Raw genomic sequence first — 23,685 nt, 5'->3', positions numbered from 1 at the left:
TGGAGGCTGCTTACTTCATCGTCACCCAGCCGTTCCCTTGAAAGGATATGGTAGCCAGGGCCCTCAGAAAACTGCAGTGACCCCCTCCCCATACTTGGAACCTCTATTTTCATCGTGTTTGGTGGAAGCCTATGCGTGAGCTTCTTCATCTCACTTCCTTCTAGATTCAACGATTCAAAAAGCCCTGGAGATACTAAGGCTGTATCTCCAAGTTGCAAGTCCATTTCAGAGACATAAGCTGTGGCTGACTGTTGTGAAAGTTCTCAGCCTTTGCCCCCAGCTCAGCACCTAGAATGACCACAGCCAGAGCTAGCGCTGGGCCAGATGCTCACGCGGTGGCGGATGTGAGACTCACTGCGGCCCCGAATGACTTGTGCGCTGAACGGCCAATGCCACGTCTTCCAGGTGCGACATTTTATTATGCTTTACAACCGTGAAATCATAGGACGCTGGCTGCGATAGAAAACATTTCAGATGGAGGAATTGACCAAGCTGTGCCCGCCCACCCTTGCAGCCTCCTTCCAAACCCACAGGTCTCTCAGAGAACGTTCCTGGGTCCTTCCCTTGCAAATTCAGGAGAGCTGAAAGTACACATTTAAAGTAGCAGGAACACCGTCGGCAAAATGGAAGCAGGAGGATAACTTGGATAAACAACTGATGAGGAGCACACTACAGAAAACCTCTTCTACTGTGTTATGGTAGGTGGTAGAGCGTGGCCTGGGCTCAGCGACCATCCTCCGAGGTCCCAGTCATACGGGGCCCTCGGTGATCCCCTCAGGGGGCAGGCTGGGTGCGCTGTCGGCCGTGGGCCTCTCATCTTTCCTCAGCGACGGCGGGACTCGTAGACTGACGTAGGGTTTGTGACAAGCTGTGTTGGCCAGAGGCGGGTAGTGCTGTCTGTAGCAAATGTAGGCAAAAATGAGGCCAATGACTCCACCAACAAAAGAATCTAGGACAGAAGAGCAAAACCGGGAGAAACGCGTTATGATTCATTCAAATGTGGCCAGTTATGTTTTCCAGAAAGCGCTTTTCCTACCGGCTGCAATGACTGGTTTGCTGATTGGACCCCCTGAAAGACTAAAGTAAAGAGAAACCTCACTGGATCTATAGATCTTGTGGCCTCCGCAAACTCATCATTTTTTAGAGCTTAAACATCCCTTTTAAGTGTGTACTTGAGTCTTCTCCTTATATAATATGCAGCTGAACACAGCATGAACTCAGATTTGCATTCTTGATTTTGAAAATCAATTCCAAGTTCTGGAAGAATTCCGGCCATCTCCATGGGATCTGGATACCCTCGGGGGCTGTCATTTCTTTTCCTTTAGCAAGTTCCCACTGGACTCCTGCAATGCTGCCAGTGTACCACAGAGACCCAGTGGGGCCTCAGTCAGTGATTTCCCAGGGATGAAATGAAACTTCTGAGTCACAAAGAGAATGAAACATTTTATTATACACCAGCATTGGCAAACTCGACAGTCCCGGTGGGAGGGGCCCAATGCCTCCAAAAAGCTGCAGATTCTATCAAGTTGGAGGGCGCTGGGGGGGCAGACAAGGCAGGAGAGGGTATCTGCAGGTGAAACAGGCCTCTTCACCACCTCTATGGCGGCCCCTTGCCAAAAAGGGCATTCAGCTGGTTCCCAGTAGAGACCCCACGAAAGCAGCCCATCCCAACAATCTTCACTGTGTGTGTTTGTGTGTGTGTGTGCATGTGTGTGTCGTGTGCATGCATGCCCCTTAAACTGACTATGGGTTATTCTTGCCAAAAAGATCCTAAAATAATGGAAGACCTCCCCTGACAAGAGAAACTCTGCACTCTCATGAGGGTCGCTGCCAGGCTGAACTGTCAGCCTCCATTTGGGGGTTTCCACTTTCACCTGCATTACCTTGTTGAATCGCCCACACCTGCTATGGGCAGGGAGCATCAGCCCCATTTTACAGAAGAAATTCAGGCTCAGAGAGGCCAACAGAACTTTCCGCGGCCCCACCCCTTGTTAATGACGGAACTGGCCTTGAACTCTGGCGTCCCGACTCTGGCCTGCACTGCTTCTCGGGGCTGTGCTCGAACCCTGGCGGGTTCATCCCAGGCTTTCTGTTGTCCCAGCTTTCAGAAGACAGCAGGCCATGACTGAAGGGCGGTGCACCTGGGTTCAGATGGGGGACAGCAGCTTTTCTTTACCAGTGTCGGGAATGTTAAGTCTCCAGACCCTTCCCAGTAAGCAACACACTGTGTACTGACCTCAGTTTAAGTCACAAGCTGACTCTCCTGTGTCTCCTGCAGGGGAATTTGGGGTGGCTGTCAAAGAAATATATCTTCCAAGAAAACAAACTGTTCACCGCTTAGATATCTGCACCCCACTTAGCAGCCCTTCTGTGACAGGTATTCTGGCTCCATCTAGAATAACTGGGATCATCTTTGAGGAAAAGGACAATATTTTGGTATTTTATTATCTTTTGAAGAATTGCTTCTACCTTCAGCATTTTTACTAGACTAAGAGTAAAACGTTTAAAATCACTATAATAAATAGCTTTAAGCTCTTTTTTTTTTTTTTTTTGCGGTACACGGGCCTCTCACTGTTGTGGCCTCTCCCGTCATGGAGCACAGGCTCTGGACGCGCAGGCTCAGAGGCCATGGCTCACGGGCCTAGCCGCTCCGCGGCATGTGGGATCTTCCCAGACCAGGGCACGAACCCGTGTCCCCTGCATCGGCAGGCGGACTCCCAACCACTGCGCCACCAGGGAAGCCCGCTTTAAGCTCTTTTAAATAAATATAGTAATTTAGTGCATGTAATTTTATTTATAAACAGCATCAAAACAGGTAAGGAACACAGGCATTCCTACAATGGCATAATGAAGGTCCACTGTGTGCAGAACAGGTGCCCAGACCCTGCTCTGGCATCTGAGGGTGGACACAGCTGCTAGTGATGGTTTCCCAAGTGCAAATATTGGGTTGGCCAAAAAGTTTGTTTGGATTTTTCCATAATATCTTATTCCATAACAATAGATGAGGTTATCCGCCTGATTAGACGCCTTCCCACTGCTCTTAGGGACTTGATTAAGGCCCTACGGCCTTCAAAGCCACATACCTGGTCCTGCCGACCTCCCAGCCATCCCCGTCCCCTCACTCTGCTGCAGCCACCATCTTCCTTCTGTTTCTCCAATGTGTCTGCTTCCTCCCCCTTCTCCCCTTCAACCCTGGGAACCCCTTCCCTTCATCTCACCTATTCAATTCCTACTCATCCTTCCAAGCTCCACTCAACATCCTTGTGCAAGGATGCATCACCTGACCTCCAGACTAGACCCTGTCTCCCAGGGATACACTTTCATTAGCCCCCGGGGGATAAGAATGGCAAATCGTACCGAGCTGTGCAATGATGTAATGTTTAACACTGGACTCTACACTCTACCAGGGCAGGGGCTCTGTCTGGGTCCCTGGCTGCTGATTCCTCAGTGCCTGGGACAGCACTTTGCTCACCTTACGCAGAATTAAGTTGGCGGAAGGAAGTGGATGAACGAATATGTGCACAGTAACTGGGGGCTGGATTCTGGTGACTGCCCTGCGGTGTCCTGTGTGGGCCCCGGTCCCCCCTCTAGTTCCCTCCTTAGGAGCAAGTGCGCGGCTGCTGAGAGGCCTTCTCGTGTGAGTGTCCCAGGAACCTGGTCCCCAGGGTCAGCCTCCTGAGGCTGCCTTCAGATCACTGGAAGCTGCCGGGGCGTATTCCGAAAGTAGGTCCCGTCCCTGATCGGGATAAAACGTCTCTTACAAACAAAGGTCATTCTAACAGGTCAGAGAGAGAATGAATAACTGTAGCTACTTCCTCTCTGTAGGAGTGCAAACACGGTGCGACTGTAGCCACCACCTGGCAGAAAAGCGAGGAAAACAGATGAGTGGCCACTCAGCCCTGGTGAGTAGCCTCCAAGGTAGGAGGGGAGGAGAGGACCATCGGAGAGAGACATCAGTGAGACCCAGGGGCCCATCCTCGCTCCCAGAGCAGGCATCTGGGGCCATGGTAAGGTATCCAGCATCTACTCTCACCCCCGGCCTGAGAATCCTCCCAGCTGAGGCATCCTCGACAGAGACACTGCAGCCCCGACCAGGGCAAGACTGCACCTCGGAGCCTCAGTCTCCCTAGCTCTCAAACGCAAATTTCAATATCCACGTCACTGAATCGTGACAATGATTTAATGAGCACTGCTGCTGAGCAGTATATCCCAGAGCACAACACAAAGCAAGACCTTAAAATACATTGTCTAAAAAAACAGTGTCTATCACTGTTCCTCTGTTCCTCTCCGGCACTACTGGGGCCTTTCTAGTCCTTTCCCATCCTTCTTCTCACACACCAACTCAGCCGTCTACAGTTGTCATCTCTTCAGCATGGCCAAACTTTCACAGCATTTTAAATAAACACATGAACTTAAAAAACACCTGTCACCCAAGAAACTGGAAAGTGATATGTACTATGAATTCCTCACTGGAGTCACGAGGCATAATTAACACGATTAAATCAAATTCCTTAAACTGAGAAACTCTTCACACAGCCTGTGGCCAGCAGCCTGTGAAATGTGCCAGGGCCTTTTCCAGTTCAAGGTCTTAGAGTCACACTATTGTTTTGTTTTTCCAATAGCCCCAGAGAACAGCCCCACAGAGTGTTATTTTTATTAGTATCTGAAATGATCCAGGACACCTGCATTTAAGCCACTGACTACTGAACAGACCACACAGCAAAACCTACAAATAATGCCATTTGACTTTCTATTTTCTGTGACAAGGCATTTTATTAGGTGCATCACTGACCAAAAGGCATCAAATCATTCTGAGTATATGTTCCCCAGGCTGACTGGTGCGGCAGCAAGCCAGAGAATGGTGATTGCTGTCAGTGTTGTTTTCCCATTTAATGGAATGAGTAAAAAGTGGTATCATAGGTGCCACCACAGTTATCAGAAGTAACCAGGGCAATGAAAGGTCTAGCGAAGGCGCCTTCTCAACAAAGTCATCCGGGGCTCTGTTCATCACAAAGGTGGTGAACAAGATTTACAAAATGACTTACTTTATGAGAGAGAATGCCACCAAGTGCCACTTGATGAAATCACATTCACATTCTATAGAGCGTGTGCTGACAGAAAAGCAGGCAGGCGACAAGTGGGCCTTTATTAGGGAAAGAAACTACTTGGGTTTGACTTCACCCCAAATATGGTAGCATGGGACAAGGTGGGGCTGTGATTCAATGGGGGCATATGTGGAGCTCCGTGTCCCCGGAGCACACACGCTGCAGTCTCCTCACTCGGCCTTCATGTCATTCATCCATCACGTATGTTGCACAGGGATCAGGTGTCAGGCGTGATGCCCGGTCCTAGGACACGAGGCTGAACAAAACAGACACGGTCCCAGTCCTAGGGGAAGTGACAGTCTTATCAGTGAGCTGCAGCTACAGTGCACGCCATGAGGGAGCAGGTGGGTCTGTGAGATCAGCCAGAGAGTGGCCTGGCTTGTCTGGACTGGGGGAGTTTCACTGAGGACAAGACCCACCAGCCAGCCCTGCAGGACAACCAGGTGTGAACCCGGGGGAGGGGGAAGTGGAGGCAGGGAGGACAGCGCAGTCTTCTAGGCAGAGGAAGGAAGGGGCGTGGCAAGTCTGAGAAACTGAAGGAAGGTCCATCTTCTCTCAGGGGGTGGTGTCACTGTAAGTCTATAGGACGTAAGTTGACTAGGCTTCTGGTGTGGGCTGGAAAAGAAGGGTGTTCCACGTCCCCTCAGCCTGGACCAGGGTCCCCACTGGCTCTCTGGGCTGCTGCCTGTGCACCTCTCAGCCCACATCTACCTCTCGGTGTTGATTCCCCCCTTGACTGCCTCACCTTCATTTCCCCGAAGCCCAGCAAACATTCAGTAAATGTTTGGTGAACTGAGATGCACTGAACAACATTTACAAGATGCACTAAAGAACAGACACCATCAGCCACAAAAGGCCACATATTGTGTGATGCCCAGAATATGCAATGTCCAGAAGAGGGAGATCCAGAGAAAGAAAGTAGATTCGTGGCTGCCAGGGGCTGCAGTGGATGGAAGACATGAACATTTTCTGGAATTAGATGGTGGTGATGGTTGCACAACTCTGAAGATACTAAAAACCTTTGAATTGGGAGAATTTATGAATTATGAGTTATGAATTATACCTCAACAAAGCTATTTAAAAGGGGAGGTTAGAATCAACACCTAGTATGCTCCAATGGTAGTAGAAAGAGGGCTAGACTTTGAATCAGGCAACTTGGATTTGAATCCTTACCCATAAAATGGGCATGACCCCAACCCCTTCTTATGAGGTCAAAGGACAGGAAAGGGTCTCATGCAGTCTGGCCTACTGAGGTGACAGCCCTGCTCACCTGCTCCGACACAAACAAGCAGAAAGGCTTCTGAAGATGTGCTGTCAAGTCCTTGGGAGGAACACAGCCCTCTCTGTTGCCATGGCAACATCCAACATCACTCAGCTGGTGTGACTTGGGACCTTGTGTGCCTTGGGCTCTATGACCCAAGACCCTAGGGTAAATACCAGCTCTGGATAACTCAACAACCTCACATGATTGTTTCTGTTCTTTTTATTCTACTACTAATGAAGCGTCCTGTTTTTGTGACTTTGAGTTTCTATAAAAGAACTTACATAGCACAGAGAATGCACAATCCACCTGGTACACTGTGAGCTGGCAGGGCAGAGCCAAGTCTGTCTACCTCAATACTGATGGCCTCCACCAGAGAATGCCTGGACACAGGCAACATAGTGCATGAGTGAATGGGTGAAAAACCAGTGTATAGGAAAAAAGATACTAGTAAGAAAGGAATAGGATTTAGTCAAAATCATTCATTCATTCGTTCCACACATATTTATTGAGCACTGTTATGCATCAAGAATTGTTCCTCCAAAAGATATGCTGAGTCCTAACCCCCAGTACCTCAGAATATAGCCTTATTTGGATATAGAGTCCGTATAAAGATGGGAAAGTTAAAATCAGATCAGTAGAATGGGCTCTAATCTACTATGACTGGTGTCCTTATAAAAAGGAGAAATTTGGACACAGGGACAGACACACACGGAGGGAAGATGATGTGAAGAAACACAAGGAAAATACCGTGTAAAGGTGGAGGCAGAGACTGGAATTATGCTTCCATAAGCCAAGAAATATCTGGGACTAATAAGCTGGAAGAGGCAAGGAAGGCTCTTTCCCGTACAGGTGTCAGAGGGAGTGTGGCCGGCCAACACCTTGATTTTCCGCTTCTAGCCTCCAGGACCATGAGACGATTTCTATTCTTCCAAGCCACTCAGTTTGGGGAACTTTGTTACAGCAGCCCTAGGAAACTAACACAAGTACCTACTAAGTGTCATGCCAACAAAAGAGACACAAATCCCTGCACACAGAGTATATTCTAGTACAGAGCTCAGCAAACTATGTGCACCATTCATTTACATGCTGTCTATAGCTGCTTTCACGCCACCATTGCCAACTTGAGTAGCTACAACAGAGACTGTATGACCCACATAAAGCCTAAGATATTTACTATCTGACCCTTTACAGAAAAGTTTGCAGACTCCTACTCAAGTAGATAAGACCGGACAATAGTCAATACTAAGAAATGACTTAGTTTGTCAGACGGTGGTAATAAACGAGCAAAGGCGATTGTCAGACGGTGGTAATAAATGAGCACAGGTGAGAGCCGCAGGGAGTGTGGTGGACGGGCTGCGATTTCAGCAGGATGGTCACTTAAGACGGCTTCACTCGACCTAAGATTAGGAGGGGGAAGGAAAGGAGCCACACACACATCTGAGCGAAGAGCATTCCAGGTACGGGAGAGAGCCAGTGCAAAGGTCCTGAGGTGGGAAAGCACTGGTATGAACAAGGAGGGGCAGTGCAGAATACTAACAGGGAGGCAGGAACCGAGGGACCAGATCTTAATGCCACTGCAGGACCTGGGCTTTGACGCTGACAGCAATGGGGAGTGACCAGGGGCTTTTCACGGAGGTGAGGCACCACATGTGACAGGGCTTTAAAGGCTCGTTCTGGCTGCAGTGTGAGGGGCAAAGGAGGAAGGAGGGAGAATGGTAGCAGGGCTTCAGCAATAAGCCAGGCAACAGGTGAGGGTGGACTACAGTGGGAAAAGGAAGTTGGATTCTGGAACTATTCTGAACATAGAGCCAACAGAAGAAACCAGAGAAAATCACAGAAAACAGAGGAGAGCATTCCCTCAAATAAATGAAGCCAGGTGGTCAACGAGACTTGGGAGCAGCCCAAACCTATCTTCCCTGGGAACTAAGGAATGAGGGACGCCAGGCCAGAGGGCAGAGGGCCTGGCTGAGAAAGCCTCTCTTGAGGCCCAAAGCTCCCTGTCCAGTGGGTTCTGATTAAAAGAGAGGGGGCGGCCTGGGGCTGCAGACTGCTCGAGCCCTCTCTCGGGGATGCCCTGGGTATGAAGGCAGAGATGGGCAGACTCATGGGCAGTCAAGGCTCAGAGTTCCCCAGACCCCAAGCAACACTGGCAGCTGAAGACAAATGTGAATGCAGACCCCACCACCCGGGACAGCTGACTGCAGAGGGAAGATGAGGGGAGATCAGTTCACTCAGGACGGAGGATCTCGGAGGGAGAATCTCAGTGTTCTTGTTCTGTGTAAGGCTGGTGGGTTTTGGTGGGAACAATGGTTTCATTCCAAAGTCTCCTTTTCAAGTCACTTCATTTAGAAAATTTAGAGATTGGTTCTGACAGCCCAAGGGAGGGAGGCCTGGTGAACAGTGTGTGTGCCTCAACTGTGTGTGTGTGTGTGTGTGTGTGTGTGCGTGCGTGTGCGTGCGCGTGTGCGCGTGCGTGCGTGTGTGTGCTTGTGTGTGCGCGTGCGTGCGTGTGTGCGTGTGTGTGTGTGTGTGTGTGTGTGTAGGTGAATGTGGGGGAGAGGAGGGAGCAGCCTCTACCTGGCTTTTCAGTGTGGCTCACGTACAGTCGGGCGCTGTGTCTCTGTCCCCAGACACCGCATCTGCAGAGACTGGAAACTACACATAAATTCATTTCACATCACAGACCCTTCACAGCCTAGTCAGAGAAACCTGGCAAAGGCAATGGCACCATCTTGAAATTTTCAGCCCAGTCAAGCATGGCATCTGTGACTGACATGGATGCGTTCCAGCCGCAGGCTGGGTGGAAACAAATGACTGCTTCCTCCCTTGAGACATGGTTTTCTGGATTATATTCAGAGGGAGGTGCTCTTTCTTATGACGAAACACTACACAGGCACTCAGCGCTGCTTAAAATGACCTATGATTAGAGAATCAGCGCTGGTTAGAAGGCTACCCGAAAGCTGGAGTCACACAAGGAAAGCCTGGACCCAGATCCAGGGATTTGAGGGCAGAGGCAGCTCCTCATTATGTCCATTAATGGAGAAAAACAACACACTCCTGCCACTTCTAGCTATAACTGTCCACTGACTGGAAACCACACTCACACAAGACTGTGAGTTGGGGCAGAAGAGGCTTCAATGAGGTGCTCTGTTCTTTCTGTGCGTTTTTCTCTACAGATGTTCTTCCCAGCATGGAAATTCCACAAGTTTTAACTCTGAAAACACACAGTTAATCACAAAGGTAAGCTTCTTTGTGAAGCACTGGCCCTGTGGTCGGCCTCACCCATGGACTCTCTAGCTTCTGGCTGACCCGAAAGCCAGCATGTCACAAAGACGTGGAGAACCTTAGCCAGATAAAGATTTATTATCCAGCCAGTGCTTTTATTTCTGAAGAGGTCCTGCTAAGTGTTTCATGCCCCTCCAGACCATGGCCTGTGCCCTCCATTTTCCTCACTTAATGAAACAACAGACTTGTGTGTTTGGAGTGGAGCTGGAAAGGCAGAAAAGACCAGAAGGGCGTCGATAACAGAAAACCCCTATGATAATGAACAGAGCAAAGCGTTTGAGATTACGGGCTATTTACTGTATATGAATATGTAATCGAGTAATTGGATATCCTGCCACATCGGGCGCAGCTGCTTAAATCAAAATTGGAATGGAGTCATAAAAGTCTCGTAATATTAATGTTGTTAACTAAAGTCTATAATGAGAGGTTCTCAGGTTGTGCTGCTGCCTATGGGTCTCCCCGTGAATTCTCATCATGACAGATGACCCCCGCCCACGGGCACTGGACACCTCAGTCCACCAAAGAGCAACAACTTATTAATCTCGGTCGGGCATCCTGCCTCAAACACCCACCTGCACAGCAGTCAAAGGCCTCACTATCCACCCCTTCTGGAAACCTTGGCAGCCTCTTTGATTTCTCCCTTAATAAGTGAGTGTTGAATGAATACAATTTTCCACTCACCGAACATTGAGTCTTCTTAAGACGTAATAAGGGAAAGAAAGATGGAGCTGAGATGTGGCTACAGGTCAGGCTTTCTCAACCTCAGCAACAGACATTCAGGGCTGTGGGGAAGGTGCTATCTTGTGCACTGTAGGATGTTTAGTAGCATCCCTGGCCTCTACCTACGAGATGCCAGTAGCACCCACCACAAACACCACCTCTACTTGCGAAGATGTCTCCAGTCATTGCTAAATGTCCCCTGGGAGGTTCAGTTGCCCGCATTGAGACCACTGGTATAGACAGTGACGGATGGCCTCATAAAGGGGAATTCAGGTGAAATAAGCCTGACTCGGAGCCCATTAGAGGATCCAAGGAAAGGCACGCTCCACTCCTGGCTGACTCCTGGGTACAAAGTGAACAGACGGTGGCACAGCCGAATGGATAGCTGGGCCACACCCATGACCTGTATCAACTGAGGTACATTCAGTTTTGGCTGCAGGAGTCTACCATGATGCAATTTTGGCTTGCCCCCCCCATCCCAAGTATGGCCCTAAACATCACTGATCATAGATTCTCTTGCTTTGCTTTCCCATCAGCCCACAGAGCATTAATATTCTCCCTCTACTGCTCCAAGTTCCTTTCTGTGCCAGTTGGATAGAATGGGTGTGAAGCCCTGTTGCCAGCAGGCCCCGAGTGCACCAGCTGCATCAGAAGTCCAGCATTTCCCCAAAGCCAAGAGCTGTGATCCTTCATCCTTTCATGACACGCCAGCCACAGCTCGGTAATGAGTAACAAAAGAGCATTTAATAGAGGCCAACCTCACGTCTTAGGTTTTCAAGACAAGATCACTACCCAAAAGCTCTTACTACCTTCCAAGATGAAGCCAAAATCTCTTCAACTCTAAAACCCTTAATCATTTCTCAGGTCCTAAGTGGCTGAATAAAAGGGGAAACCAGGGATTCACGGCTTACAAACAGACCATGTTCCAAAAGCATGTCCACCTCGAAATCAGTGGTTTGGGAAACACACACATTCTTCTTTAGAAATGATGCTCTAAGCAACGACAATACCGATTCACATTGGTGCAATACATTTTCATTTACAAAGTACACTCAGATCCATTATTTCATTCAGCCTGTGAAACGGCTCTGGGAAATATCGGGGGATTATTGTTCTCATGTTCAGAAGAAGAAACTACAGTTTACAAGGATAAATGAGAAGCGGTCCGTGAAATGCCATCTAGCCCATAACAGTTCTCATGGGGAAATGCCCTAATCATATGCGCCACAATGATTCTGTTGGAAAATATTCCTAGTTCCAAGGGTGCAATGGTTATGCCCTTGTGCTGCTGGCTCAGCGATCCTCTCCCTGCCCCTCTCTCATTATGTGGTCTCATGTACCCAGAACTTCATCCAAGTCACTGATAAAAGCAGAGAACAAGGGAGGGCTCCGGGTCCAGCCTGATGGGCCTCGACTGACTGCCCCCATCAGCATGGCCTCAAGACCCCCATCAGTGCTTGATGCCTCCACCTGTCCAGACCGCGCATCAGTCTCCCTTTCCCCCTTCACCCGCCAGGCTGAAGCTGGAGGCTCATGACACCCAGAACGTGAGTTCCAGGAGGATGGAGGGTGGAGCTGAGGCCAGAGACGGAGCAGAAGGCTTCCGGAGAAGGTGGGGCAAAGGCATCTCCAACTAGGAGTTCCCCTCACCTCTAGCCTCAACTGCCGCCTCACTACTACTGGAACACCTGGGAAGAGGTGAGAAGAGGGCGGTCAGAAAAGGGGGAGGAGGGGAATGGCGCCTGCTGACAGTAGGAAGACAGGAAAGGAAGAGCAGGTGGAGGCCACAGACCGATCGCAGAAGAGGCCACTCGTCCAGGGAAGCTGGATTCGGCGCATTTAATTCAGTGCGTTTGCTGAAGGCTGACACGGTGGAGCTCTCCATGGTATTCTCAGATGTCATCAGAATTAACAAACTGGCTTGTTAACAATGCAGATTCCTGGCCGCCACTCCAGACCCACCCCCAAGAATCCAGCTCCTAGCTCAGAGCGGCCTGGTCCAGGTGATCTGAGGATTGGCCTTTGGGAAACACAGCCCTAGACCCTGCCCTCCCAGAGGCCACACATCCTGTGGACATCGCCTCTGCCTCTGCTCCCTTTCTTGCAGTGGCAGATGCTACTGTGGTCCAGTCAAGCTGAGAGCTGCAGCCGATCTGCAGAGGGGCGTGGCATGGTTTAGTTTTATTCCAGGAACAAGCCCCTCACTTGTTCTGTTATTTTGACTTTGCACAGATTCCCCAGGACTGATACACACAGGTAAGCCTCACTCAGCCTTGCAGTGGCTGCTGGCATCCATCCCTGGCCTGGACATGGTGACAGATATGTCCTTGTGGGATGGATCTGAGATGTGAAAGGAGCCAACAACCACCTGGCATCAAGTCTGAGATGGAGGCAAGGGGTCCAGCAGGGAAGTCCATCTGAGTCTGTGACTGAGCGCCTGCCATCCTAGCAGGACCTGAGGGGTCTACTGGAGCATGAAGGAGGGGGAGGAACTCCGATTCTGTCCCCAGCAAGGACAGTATGAAGGCCAGAACTCACCTGAACAGGTGCATGTTCTTTAAAACTGTGTCTGCTCTGTCATTTCAGCCTACTCTGGTTTCTCTCAGTGGGCACTTACCTCTCCCCAGTAGGTGTATGTCTCCCCGCTTCCCTGAAGGAGAGAGGCAGACGGCCCAAGCACTGGGCAGGCCCCAGGCAGGAACTCACCTTGCCAGTGATGTTTGTAGTCGCACATGCGGGACAGGGCGATCATCATGGCGCAGTACAGGGGCAGGATGGCAGCACAGAGCCGCCAGCTCTTCCCCCGCCCACTCTCGGTGAAGCAGTGCAGCTTGCCAGCCAAGTAAAACGTCGTGAAGCCGAGTCCCGAAAAGGCAACTGCCGAAGAGAAACAGCAGGTGTTACTCTAGCAGGTGGGAAGCAGCAGGGACACAGGGCACCCTGAGCGTTCTGTCTGCCATCTTGCACACTACCAGGGCCAAGGCCATGTTGGCACCAGGCACCATCTAGGCAATCTGTGCTCTTGCTAGAACCACGCTGGTATGAGAATGAGAATAGGTCAACAATGAGAATGACCTTCCAGGCTCGCATGTGATCAAAATCTATTCTATTTCATTCATTCAACAATGACTTAATGGGTGTCTACTGTGTGCTAGACAGGCACTGATCAAGGTGGGGGGGGGGAATAAAAAGATGCCTCAGAGTCTATATCTGGTCTCAGGGGCTCACGGTCTGAATGAAGGTGATGGCCACGCTAATAGAGAGTTTTAATACAATGTGTTGATTTCTACAAGAAAAAAGAGTGCATGCAAAACAAATGACTGTGATGACAGCATAGCTTTGGAGGGGGAGGGAAAGTAAGGGATTTCTGGCTTGGTGGCACTCAGTAAAGCTGGAACAGCAAGTGCTGTGGAGAAGTGAGTTTGACAGAGAAACCAATGATGACAAATTCCTTATTTTCTCTTACAGATTATGGTTATTAATTTTTAGAATTGCAAAGACAACTCATAGCTGTGCTGAATCCATTGTCAAAAGTGTGGAGTCGGGGGTAGTATGTGAACCCCAAGCTTTCCATCCAGTCAGGTTTAAACCACAGTTGAACTCAGTGAGTAAGGTGGGTCTTCTGTGGGCTTAGAACAACGGTCCTCAACCCCGGCTACACACGGAGTCACCTTTAAAACCTGGGAAGCTTTCAAAACTACTGGTAGCCAGGTATCATTGTCAGACATTCTGTTTGCACTGGTCTGGAGTGGACCTTAGTGGTGTGCGTGCGTGCGTGCCTGTGTGTGTGTGTGCGGGTGGCGGGGGGGGACTCCCCAGGTGATTCTATTTTTTTTAAACAATTAATTAATTATTTATTTATTTTTGGCTGCGTTAGGTCTTTGTTGCTGCACGCGGCTTTCTCTAGTTGCGGCGAGTGGGGGCTACTCTTCACTGCAGTGCGCAGGCTTCTCATTGCGGTGGCTTCTCTTGTTGTGGAGCACGGGCTCTAGGTGCACAGGTTTCAGTAGTTGTGGCATGTGGGCTCAGTAGTTGTGGCTCGCGGGCTCTAGAGCGCAGGCTCAGTAGTTGTGGCGCACGGGCTTAGTTGCTCCACGGCATGTGGGATCTTCCCGCACCAGGGCTCGAATCCGTGTCCCCTGCATTAGCAGGCAGATTCTTAACCACTGCGCCGCCAGGGAAGTCCTCCCCAGGTGAGTCTAACGGCAGCCAGGAGTGAGTTTAGATGCTTTTGTTGAAGGCAGGGGCTACAGCTCCCACCTTCTCTAGACACCAGCCTATTCAAAACTTTTCTCTTGATGAGAAAATACTCCTGAGGCCTGAGGGGCAGAGCTCCTAGGTAACCAGACGCACAGTGATTTGGTAGATTTGGTAGAATGGGTCTAATGTCATAACACCAAGGATTTAAGAGACTGTCTGAAACCTGCGCAGCGGCCTCGGCATCAGTGAGTTTGTCACAAATACAGAATGTCAGACCCACCCCAGACCTACTGAGTTAGAATCCGTATTTCACCAGATCCACAAGCGAGCTGTGTGTGCCCCAAAGTCTGAGAAGGTCTGGCCTACAGCACATTCATCCTCGTTATACAACATCTCTGAGAGTCCATCTTCAGGAAATAATACAAAACTATAGAGAAATCTAGAAGATATTCTGCTCAGAGTTATTTATAAGTATGGGAAAATGTAAAGATAAAGAACTGGGATATTTCCATTCAGTGGATTATGATGCAACCATGGAACTTATTGTGACTATGTAGCACTACAGACAATACTTAGGACACAATGTTAAGAGAAAAAAGCAAGAGCCCAAATAGTAGGTTCAAGATAATCATGGTTATAACCTGCAACTTTAACAAATTATCTCTGATAATAACGTGTCTTCTTAAACGGGGTTCCCCAAGTATGAACACAAGCTTGTACCAAAGCAGAACTTTTTCAGCAATCAAATTAAACAAGTAACAGAGTATTTTTGTTTTTAAACAGGATATTAAGCCAGGTTTATCTCAGGAATAAAAATGAAGCACTTAAACATTTCTGAATAATGATTTGTGCTCAAACAGGAAGCAGTGCCAACATATACTGAATATTCTGTTTAAAGTAAAACTAGGCGCCAAACTGCATTGCCCAGGCCTGTTCTGGATCGTCTGCTATGATGAAGGGCATTAAATGATTTACAGGGTGTCCAAAGCGGCCCCATTTGGCCATCACCCTCCTAGCAAGTGCAACGGGTTCTTAATTGCCCATCCTCACCCACTTTGCTCTGTCTCTGCTTTTCGTTCACACTCTGCCCTGAGGTAACAGAGTGGGGGAGGGCTGGACACTTGGTTCTGGTGGGTACCGGCCTCATTCTGAGCTCTTACAGGAGGAGTAACGGACTTCATTCAAATCTGACAGTTTAGCAGTCTACCCACCTAATTACTGCTACTCCGTTTATATAAGCGTCTTGAGCATCCACGGATTTTGGTATCTGTGGGGCTCCTGGTACCATTCCCCGAAGGATGCTGAGGGATGACTGTACATTGAATGTGGCGAGCCTAAAAGATCTGCCCTGGGGCTTTGTAGGGTTATGGATGAAAGTTTCCAAGATTTGAATCAGAGAAGAGGCAGCCCTGGGTGTTGCCAAGTTGTCATCTCTTGGGAAAAGAAGTCTCATTAAAAAGAAGGTCAATGAGCGTAGAGGGGATGTTGAGCAGGAATTTGTATGTGTCCCCATAAAAAATGGTTTGGAGACTTTAAGACATATGAGTCCCGGCTCAGCAGCCAACAGCCCTGAGCCTCTGGGCATATTCACAAGATGGACAAGAGAAGGGGCCGCTGAAAACCCTCCAAGGTCAAGTCCTGGGGCAGGTGGTTTGAGGCCAGACCCTCAGCTTCCACCCGGTCACCTCCTTGCCCCCAGGAACTCAAATTTGGCCAGTTTTGACAGTGGAGGCTGTGGCTCATTCTTTGGGAGCAGGTAAAGCATGTTCTCTCCTGCTCGGTGGGACCCACGCTGCAGGTCCTCCAAAATGGAGAAGCATTCACTTCTTTGAAAAGGAGGAGGAATTCAAAGGCATTTTAAAGGCTGAGTTCAACAGCCTGGATCATGTGGGCAAGCAGCAGCAGCCAGTCTCACATCCTATTGGGCCTCCGGGCAGCACCTTTAAAGCAGCACTGTGCACCCTTGTCTAGCTGACATGAGAGACTCGGATTCCATGCTAAACCTTACGCTTGTCACTTTCTCACTGATACTCCTACAGTTACTGAACCAGCATGATGTCCTTTGGCAAAGGGCTTCTGAGGCACTTCCTTCTGGCCCAGGAGGCACGTCCCAGCTGTGGGCAGCTCAGGCGCTTTGTCAAAATTCCTGCTTTCCCAAATACCAACTGAATAAGAATTAGGCTCTATCAAACCATCCTGAATTCATAGGATCCCCCAGTTTTTCTGCCACTTCCTCCTGTGAGGCTGGGGGTTTGGGACCAGCATGTAATCTCCCATGAGCCTTCCAGCTCTGAGATCGTGGGACTTACCAAGGCTCAGATTCAAGTTCAACTGGGAGAAAAAGAAAACAGAAGGTTTTTAAAGAACTTCTTTCCAATTCTAGCCAAACACCACCCTCTTCTCTTCTCAAAGAAACATGCATTTGAGACCCTGAGGGGCTGTAGAAGTTTTTATGCTAGTGAGGGGCAGGTGAGATGACATTCGTTCCAAGTGACCGTCTTCCCCCTGAAACACGGTCCTTGCTTCCAGCGTGATTAGGAAATAAAACTGAGAATTGGGCAAAGATGCAGGCAGAGCACTGGACATTTTGGAAGATCGGGATTATAAAACAGGATAAATGCATTCATATTTTGCTAACATTATTAACAGAAATATGATTAGAACAGTCCCAAGCCAGTGGTGTGAGAGAAAACTGAGTCTACCTCTTCAGGGGTAGAACAGAGTTTAGAACACACACACACACACACACACACACACACACACAAGCACTCATGGTGATGGTGGGAAGAGCACATGCCCCTTCCTTTCAGAGCTTGTAGCAGGTTTTCTTGGCTGGAAGAAGCTGATAGTAAATATTTCTATGTTGATCTGGCTGTGAAAAGTAAAGATGCTCTTGGAGCTTCTAAACTAGGAAGCAGATGAAAGAGTGTGGCTTCCCCCCCCCCCCGCCCCGTTTCTGGCATTTTCAGTGCTCACTTGGCTGTCATCAATGAAGAGTCAATAAGCAAAGCATCACAGTACCAGTTGCTGGCCCAGGTGGTGATGCCAGGCATGTCACATTAACAGGTCTATCTGCCTGCCCAGTGATTCTGAAAGGAAATCACTGATTCTTCTCTCCAGCTGCATAGATGAATTGTCACAGGTTTACAACATTCCCTTTGCAAAGAAAGGTCTATTTACTGAGACAGCTTAGGTGAAAGAATGTTGTTTTGCTTTTTCCTCCTCAGTTGACTTTTCAACCAAGTGGAAGAGGTTTGGACCCCAAGGATTGCAAGAAATAAGAAAACCAGCACCAAAGAAAAAAGCTTTAAAAGCAAACGAGATAAGAATCAGGACAGACCCAGCTTTTCGTGTTGTATTTTTCACTTCTGCTAATTATAATGAATTTCCCCAGACAAACTGATAATTCCTGGCACCACAAATGGAATTGTGTTCTAATGCGGTTGTACAAATTTTTCATTATATGATCCTCAAAGAGTTAGTATTTTCTTTTCCAAGAGGGAGAAGGGCAATACCAGGTGGTTGAGTAACTTTTCATGTTGAAGGGTGTTTTGAGTTTGCCAGTGCATCTCCACAAGACCACCCAAAACCAAGGATGTGGGAACAAGCATGCCTAGTCAGCACTTTGCAGACCCTGACAAGCAGGAGAGGGCTGTTGGGAGTCAGGGATCCAGGTTCCCACCTTGGCTCTGCCATTAACTGAATGCACGATCTTGGACAAGTTGCTTTCCCTCTCTGGGCTTCAGGTTGCTCTGCAAAATAAGAGGCTGAACCACAAGTGGCCACCACATCACGCCCGGGGGAGCCAGGCAGATGGGGAACATGAGTAAAGTAGTTGGATGTTGAGTCAATTTTTTTTGCAACAGAAAACCCTCCCGGGTTCTATTTCTAGACGCTCAGATCCAGGAAGTACTTCACTTCCAGAAAAAATTAATGCTTCATTTGTGATTATAAATGGCAACTAATACCTGGCCTCGCTGTTGGGAGACATCTGAGAGTAGTGAGGACTGGGGCAAACTGGGGAACACCTGCCTGTTTAAAGGTGCAGCCCCACCTCTGCTCAAGCTGGTGTCTACCACATGGGCTCAGTGTTCTCAGAAGTTTTGATCTTGTAACAGAAGAAGGAAACCCTGATATTTATGGGAAATGTCTCCATTTTAAATATTAACAACTCATCAGAAATGAATACAGTACAGACCAAATGAACTCATCCACGGGCCAGCAGGGCTGGGGGCTGGGTCTGCAGGCTGCCAACTCGAGAGCTCACCTGCCTTCCGGTGCTAACGGTCCACTGTTTAAATGACCTCCTAAGCTTGCGCTGAGCATGACGCACACCAACTCATCCCTTCTCTTCACACTAGAGCAAAGAAGCACTCGATAAGTTTGGGGTGGTTCTGTTTAAACCAATAACAACAACAAATTAAGTTACACAGGAGATTTGAGGATTGAATAATCCATTCAGCCGGAGGGAGTATTGTGCGCTGTTGAAGAAAGCGGGCTTTTCGGGCAAACCGAGCATATGTGGACTCAACTCTGCCACTTTCTCCCATGTGAGCTCATCTCTGGGGGCCTCAGTTTCCTCATTTGCGCAGTGGGGTTAGTAGCACTCAACCCACAAAGCCATCTTGAGGATGCGTTCAGGAGGACCTGTGACATGCTTAGCGTCCTTACTGGGCGCCGGGTGATCGCTCTCCTAACACTGCTGGCTGCCGCAGCTGCCATGCTCCTGCTGTACCCGGCCTGGTTCTGTAAAGTTCCATCCTCAAAGAAAAGCCTTCACAAGCTCCACTCTTGCAATCTGCAGCTCTTCAGTTACATAACTGCATGCTTGCTCACAGAGAATTCTGGAACCGGGTTCTCAGCCTCTCACAATTCTGCAGCCCCCGTGGCCCTCAGCAGATGTAAAATGATCTTAGCTGGTCAAATGAACAAACTTAAAGGAGCCAGCGGAGATACTGTTCCCACCCCACTCTGCAGACGCCTGAAGCTCTCAGATGAGAGCGTCAGACAACCAGCAGGCCATTCTTATGCTACATGACCCATCATCGCATAGCTTGCTTCTACGATTCCAAGTTTCACTGTGTTGAAACCTATTTTTATGTCCCTGTGGCCCCAAATCCCTTAAGAGGATTAGTTTCTCATTCATAGTTTCAGTTTCATAGTTTCTCAATGCATAGCTCATTCTAGCTAAGATGCCCGTTCTGTTTTCTTTTTTATGACAAGCTATATTCATTAACATTCTAAGTTACTGATTAAGAGATTTCACTTTCAAAAAAGGATGAAAGAAGATCGCTACAAATCTTAGAACGTGGGTCCACAGTGCATCTGTAGCCTAACTCATTCAACCGAACAGGAAAGCCAGTTATTATTCCTCATGAAATGACTGACAGAAGATCATTAGCATCTGATGTAGCTACCGAACCAGAGTTATAATTTCGAGGGGAAATTCTGATAATATTACAGAATAGACTCAGTACCCACAGTGATTTTTTTTTTAAGTCTCTCCTTCTCTCTAATCCAGCAGTAATGCGATTGTTTTGCTCTGATGTAGGAGACAAAAAGTCTATCTTGGCTGGAATGAAGAGAATTCTCAAAATCCCAGAAATCTTCTGAATTTCACGCCAATGATTCCTCTAAAATTTCTTTTAAAAACAAGAGTCCATTGCAATTGATATAATCCCAGGGTGGGGGGTTAAATTTATTCATCCCTGCAGTAGAGCTGTCTGTGATTCCAGGCAGGTCAGAGTGGCCAACAGCCTCAGGTAGAATGACTTACTCTGGTACCATCAGCCTTAAGATTTAACAAGAGTTAAATCTTTCAGCTGGTAAGGAGCTGGGACAAAGGAGAATGGGGGGGTCCTAAGCTCCTTGGGGGAGGCAGGCAGAGTTTGAGGCTGTTGAAGTCAACACCACTTGACCGCCCGATCCAGAGGGATGGAGAGAACCATCCTGGCCCACTGAAGGTAGCCAAGAAGACCTAGTGGATACAACCACAGAGATGTAAAATGAACTGAGAACCTACAGTGAGGCAGAGGTGAAGTAGGGACTGAGCACAGGTAAGAAGTGCTCTTGTAGCCCAGCTGGATGGACCCAGGTAGGCGACCTGACCCCATCACCTCCTACCTGTGTGACCTAAGGAGAGGAGCTTAACTCCTGAAGTTCAGCCTTGCCATCTATAAGTCAACAGCTGTCCACAGAGCAATTGAGAGAACCAATGATAGAGTGTCCATGGCATACTGGACAAAGCGCCTGGCACGCCTTAGGCCCTAAGTTAAAATCTGATCTCTTTTCCCTTTCATCTGTTTTTTCTACTTATGCTCTTTCTCAAAACCATGCTACCTCCCCACAGTGCATCTGAGAACATGGAAGAGGAAACAAAACAAATGCACATACAAAGATAACAAGCATGTGAGTTCCACGGACCAGAATGGCTCCATGACCAAGACACCAAGATGGTGTCTGTGTCTGTTGCCATTATATCCTTCACATCAAGAACAGTGCCAGGCACATCACTGGTGCTCAATAAAGACAAGTGAATGAACAAATTAATGACATGAAGGGTAATATGAAAACTGGACCAGATGATGTGTACTCTTCAGGGCTCTAAGGAAACACAGTGATGAGCATCCCTTTTCTGCCTAACAAACTCTTACTCACCCTGCAAGTCTCTTTAAATGTCACTTCCTCAGAGGCCTTCCCTGGCCCCACCAGCAGGTGTAACAGGCTCTGACTGCCCTCTGCACCTGTCCTTCGTAACACTTAGCACCACTCTTTTCATTTATGTGATTGTCTAGCATCTATCTCCCTTCCACTAGATTCTCAGCTCTGCGAGGGCAGAGGCTGTGTACCCTGTGCCTGCACTCACTAGGTGCTCAATAAATGTACATACTGAATGAATGGCTAAAGACCTGATAATCAGGGGAGGTTTCACAAAGGAAGAAGACAGGGCTGCATCCAATGGAGGAGAAGGGTTAGAGTCAGGCTCGGAACTTCACTGGCTCAGGATAACGTCAGAGAGGGAGGTGAGCTGGGCCCTCATTGAATTCTTCCTTATCACAGCCCACCCTCCAGACATATGGTGTGTGTAACACACACACACACACACACACACACACACACACACACACACACTTCCCTGGGCTCATCCTATGAGGATGACCCCAGAATCCTCCTAGAGCCTTCAGAGCAGGAGTCCCTCTGTTCTCCAGAGACTAACAGCCACCTCCCAGATATCTGGGCTAAATACTGGGGAAAAATTTAAGAAGCTACAGAAAGGGAAGCAACACGAGATTCTAAGGGTCTGAAGGAAGGGCAGGTGGAGTGCTGTTTCAATGAACAAGAAAAGAAGAAAAGTGGAAACTGTTTACCAGGTACCAGGAGTGTTCCATCAGAAGGACAACAAAACCATCAGTCATTGAGAGCCTCCATCTGCCAGACTGTGCTAGGAAGCTTTCATTACCTGGCTTCACTGCATCCCTAGAACAACACAATGATGTAGAAGTTGGGCCTGTTATATGGGTGAGAAATGGAGGCTCAGGTCAAATTACCTACCGAAGGTTAATGCAGTCCTTAAGAAATTGTGAATTGTTTCTAAATAGAGAAAAAAAATCACAGATTTTCCTAGCATAGTTGTAGTTATAGCAATGTTAACTGCCTATTTGTTTTATAGCCCCTGTAGGCATGTGACTATCAGGGTCACTGTTGAAGCCTTAGGACCCAGCACACTGCCTGCGAGGAGAAGTCAGCAAAACACGGTGACAGAATGAATATATAAATGGTAGAGACTATTTATTCTTTCACAAACATAACTTCACTCAATTAAGTACTCTGGCAAAAGGCCAAGGTCCTTGGGGACAGAAAGACATTATATGGCCATGAAAGGTCACGTCCTCCATTCCCTGCTTCTAGGCAGGGTGATTCTTCAGCCACCTGAGCCAGACGAGATTTCCATCTCATGATGGAAAGGACCGTTCAGCCTTATTTAAGGAAGGAGCAATGGGGAAAAGGAGAAGGTACCAAAAAGCTCATAATTAGTCTGAAAGCAAATGTCAGAGGCAGGAAATACAAACAGAGTAAAGCAGACTGTAAGTTCCTTGCATAACCCCAGTCTGCATCTCCAAAGAGGATTTTGTTCTGAAAAAGAAAAAAAAAAACCAACCCAGGCACAATGTGCGAGAAGTGCAGAGCAAGCACGAGTGGTAGGGAAAGAAACTGACTTGAGGAGAAGAAGATGGTGGTCCTTTTGTCAAGCCCCGGAAGCACCAATCCTGGGAAGCAGCAAAGCATCAGCTGAGGAGGATTAAGGGTTTTTAAATGACAGAAGCCGCTTTGGCTCCCCGCATCCACCCTACGCTGACTGATGAAAAATTCTTATTAGGAATCATAAATATTACTCCTCACGCTAGCGAGAGCTAAGAACAGTCACCACGATGGGGTGTGACTTTGCATATCACAACATCCTAATCTACCGAAGGTCTAAATCCCCAGGACAGCTTTTGCTTTTTTTCAGTCTTGATTATATGCCACAATGACCTGAAACACAAATATAAGAGTAAGCCTTCAAAAGGGAGAGATCACCTTTTTCCATAACACTGTTAGGGGAGCTGATAAAAGCACGGGCAGGATTCAGATAAAGATACACTTTAATGCGAAATAACTTTATCTTACCTCTGACCAACGGCCTTAGCAGAGCATAAATTTGATGGCGAGATTTGAATAGTAAGGTACACATTTGAGAAACAACTAAAAAGGCAGTAGCCATTAATTTGCCCAGTATGCTCATCTGATTAGCCTCTCCACGGGGTTTACGGTCTCCAGGAGAAACCCTGGAAGTCTTAATGACTGCTACTGCCTAGCTGTCTTCTAAGGAAGCGGCCTCAACGACATCTGCCTTTTGTGAAATGTTACATCACCTGCAGTATGATTTCTCAGGGAAAACAACCCTTCTAACTTGCCCCTAGCAGCCTTGATTGGGGATCTCAGCCTGAACAGGAAGGGAATGTGTAAAATAATAGAAAAAATATATATAATATATATTTTGCTCTCTGCCCCTGGTTCCTGGCACAGAGCTCCTAAAATCTGTGTAAACTCCTAAGTGGTAAGAGCACGAGG

General features: G+C 48.2%; 1 protein-coding gene across 4 annotated transcripts in view; it reads right to left on the bottom strand.

Moving 5' to 3' along the window:
• Positions 1 to 399: 399 nt before the first annotated feature.
• The window catches only part of PLPP4 (phospholipid phosphatase 4), a 118,675-nt gene continuing 95,389 nt past the window's right edge, over positions 400 to 23,685 (bottom strand). For 3 of the 4 annotated variants that reach the window (XM_004265763.4, XM_049697469.1, XM_049697470.1), the window contains 2 exons: positions 13,081 to 13,251; positions 400 to 949 (listed from right to left, as the gene is read on the bottom strand). In XM_004265763.4, coding sequence (XP_004265811.1) covers positions 750 to 949; positions 13,081 to 13,251 — 371 coding nt within the window. In that variant the 3' untranslated portion in view covers positions 400 to 749. The remainder of the gene's footprint in view (positions 950 to 13,080; positions 13,252 to 23,685) is intronic. The other variant, XM_049697471.1, reaches the window with a different exon arrangement.

Source organism: Orcinus orca, chromosome 14, assembly GCF_937001465.1.
Source record: "Orcinus orca chromosome 14, mOrcOrc1.1, whole genome shotgun sequence".
NCBI classification, from domain to species: domain Eukaryota; kingdom Metazoa; phylum Chordata; class Mammalia; order Artiodactyla; family Delphinidae; genus Orcinus; species Orcinus orca.
Note: the sequence above shows the minus strand (reverse complement) of the source record. Positions and strands in the feature narration are given on the sequence as shown.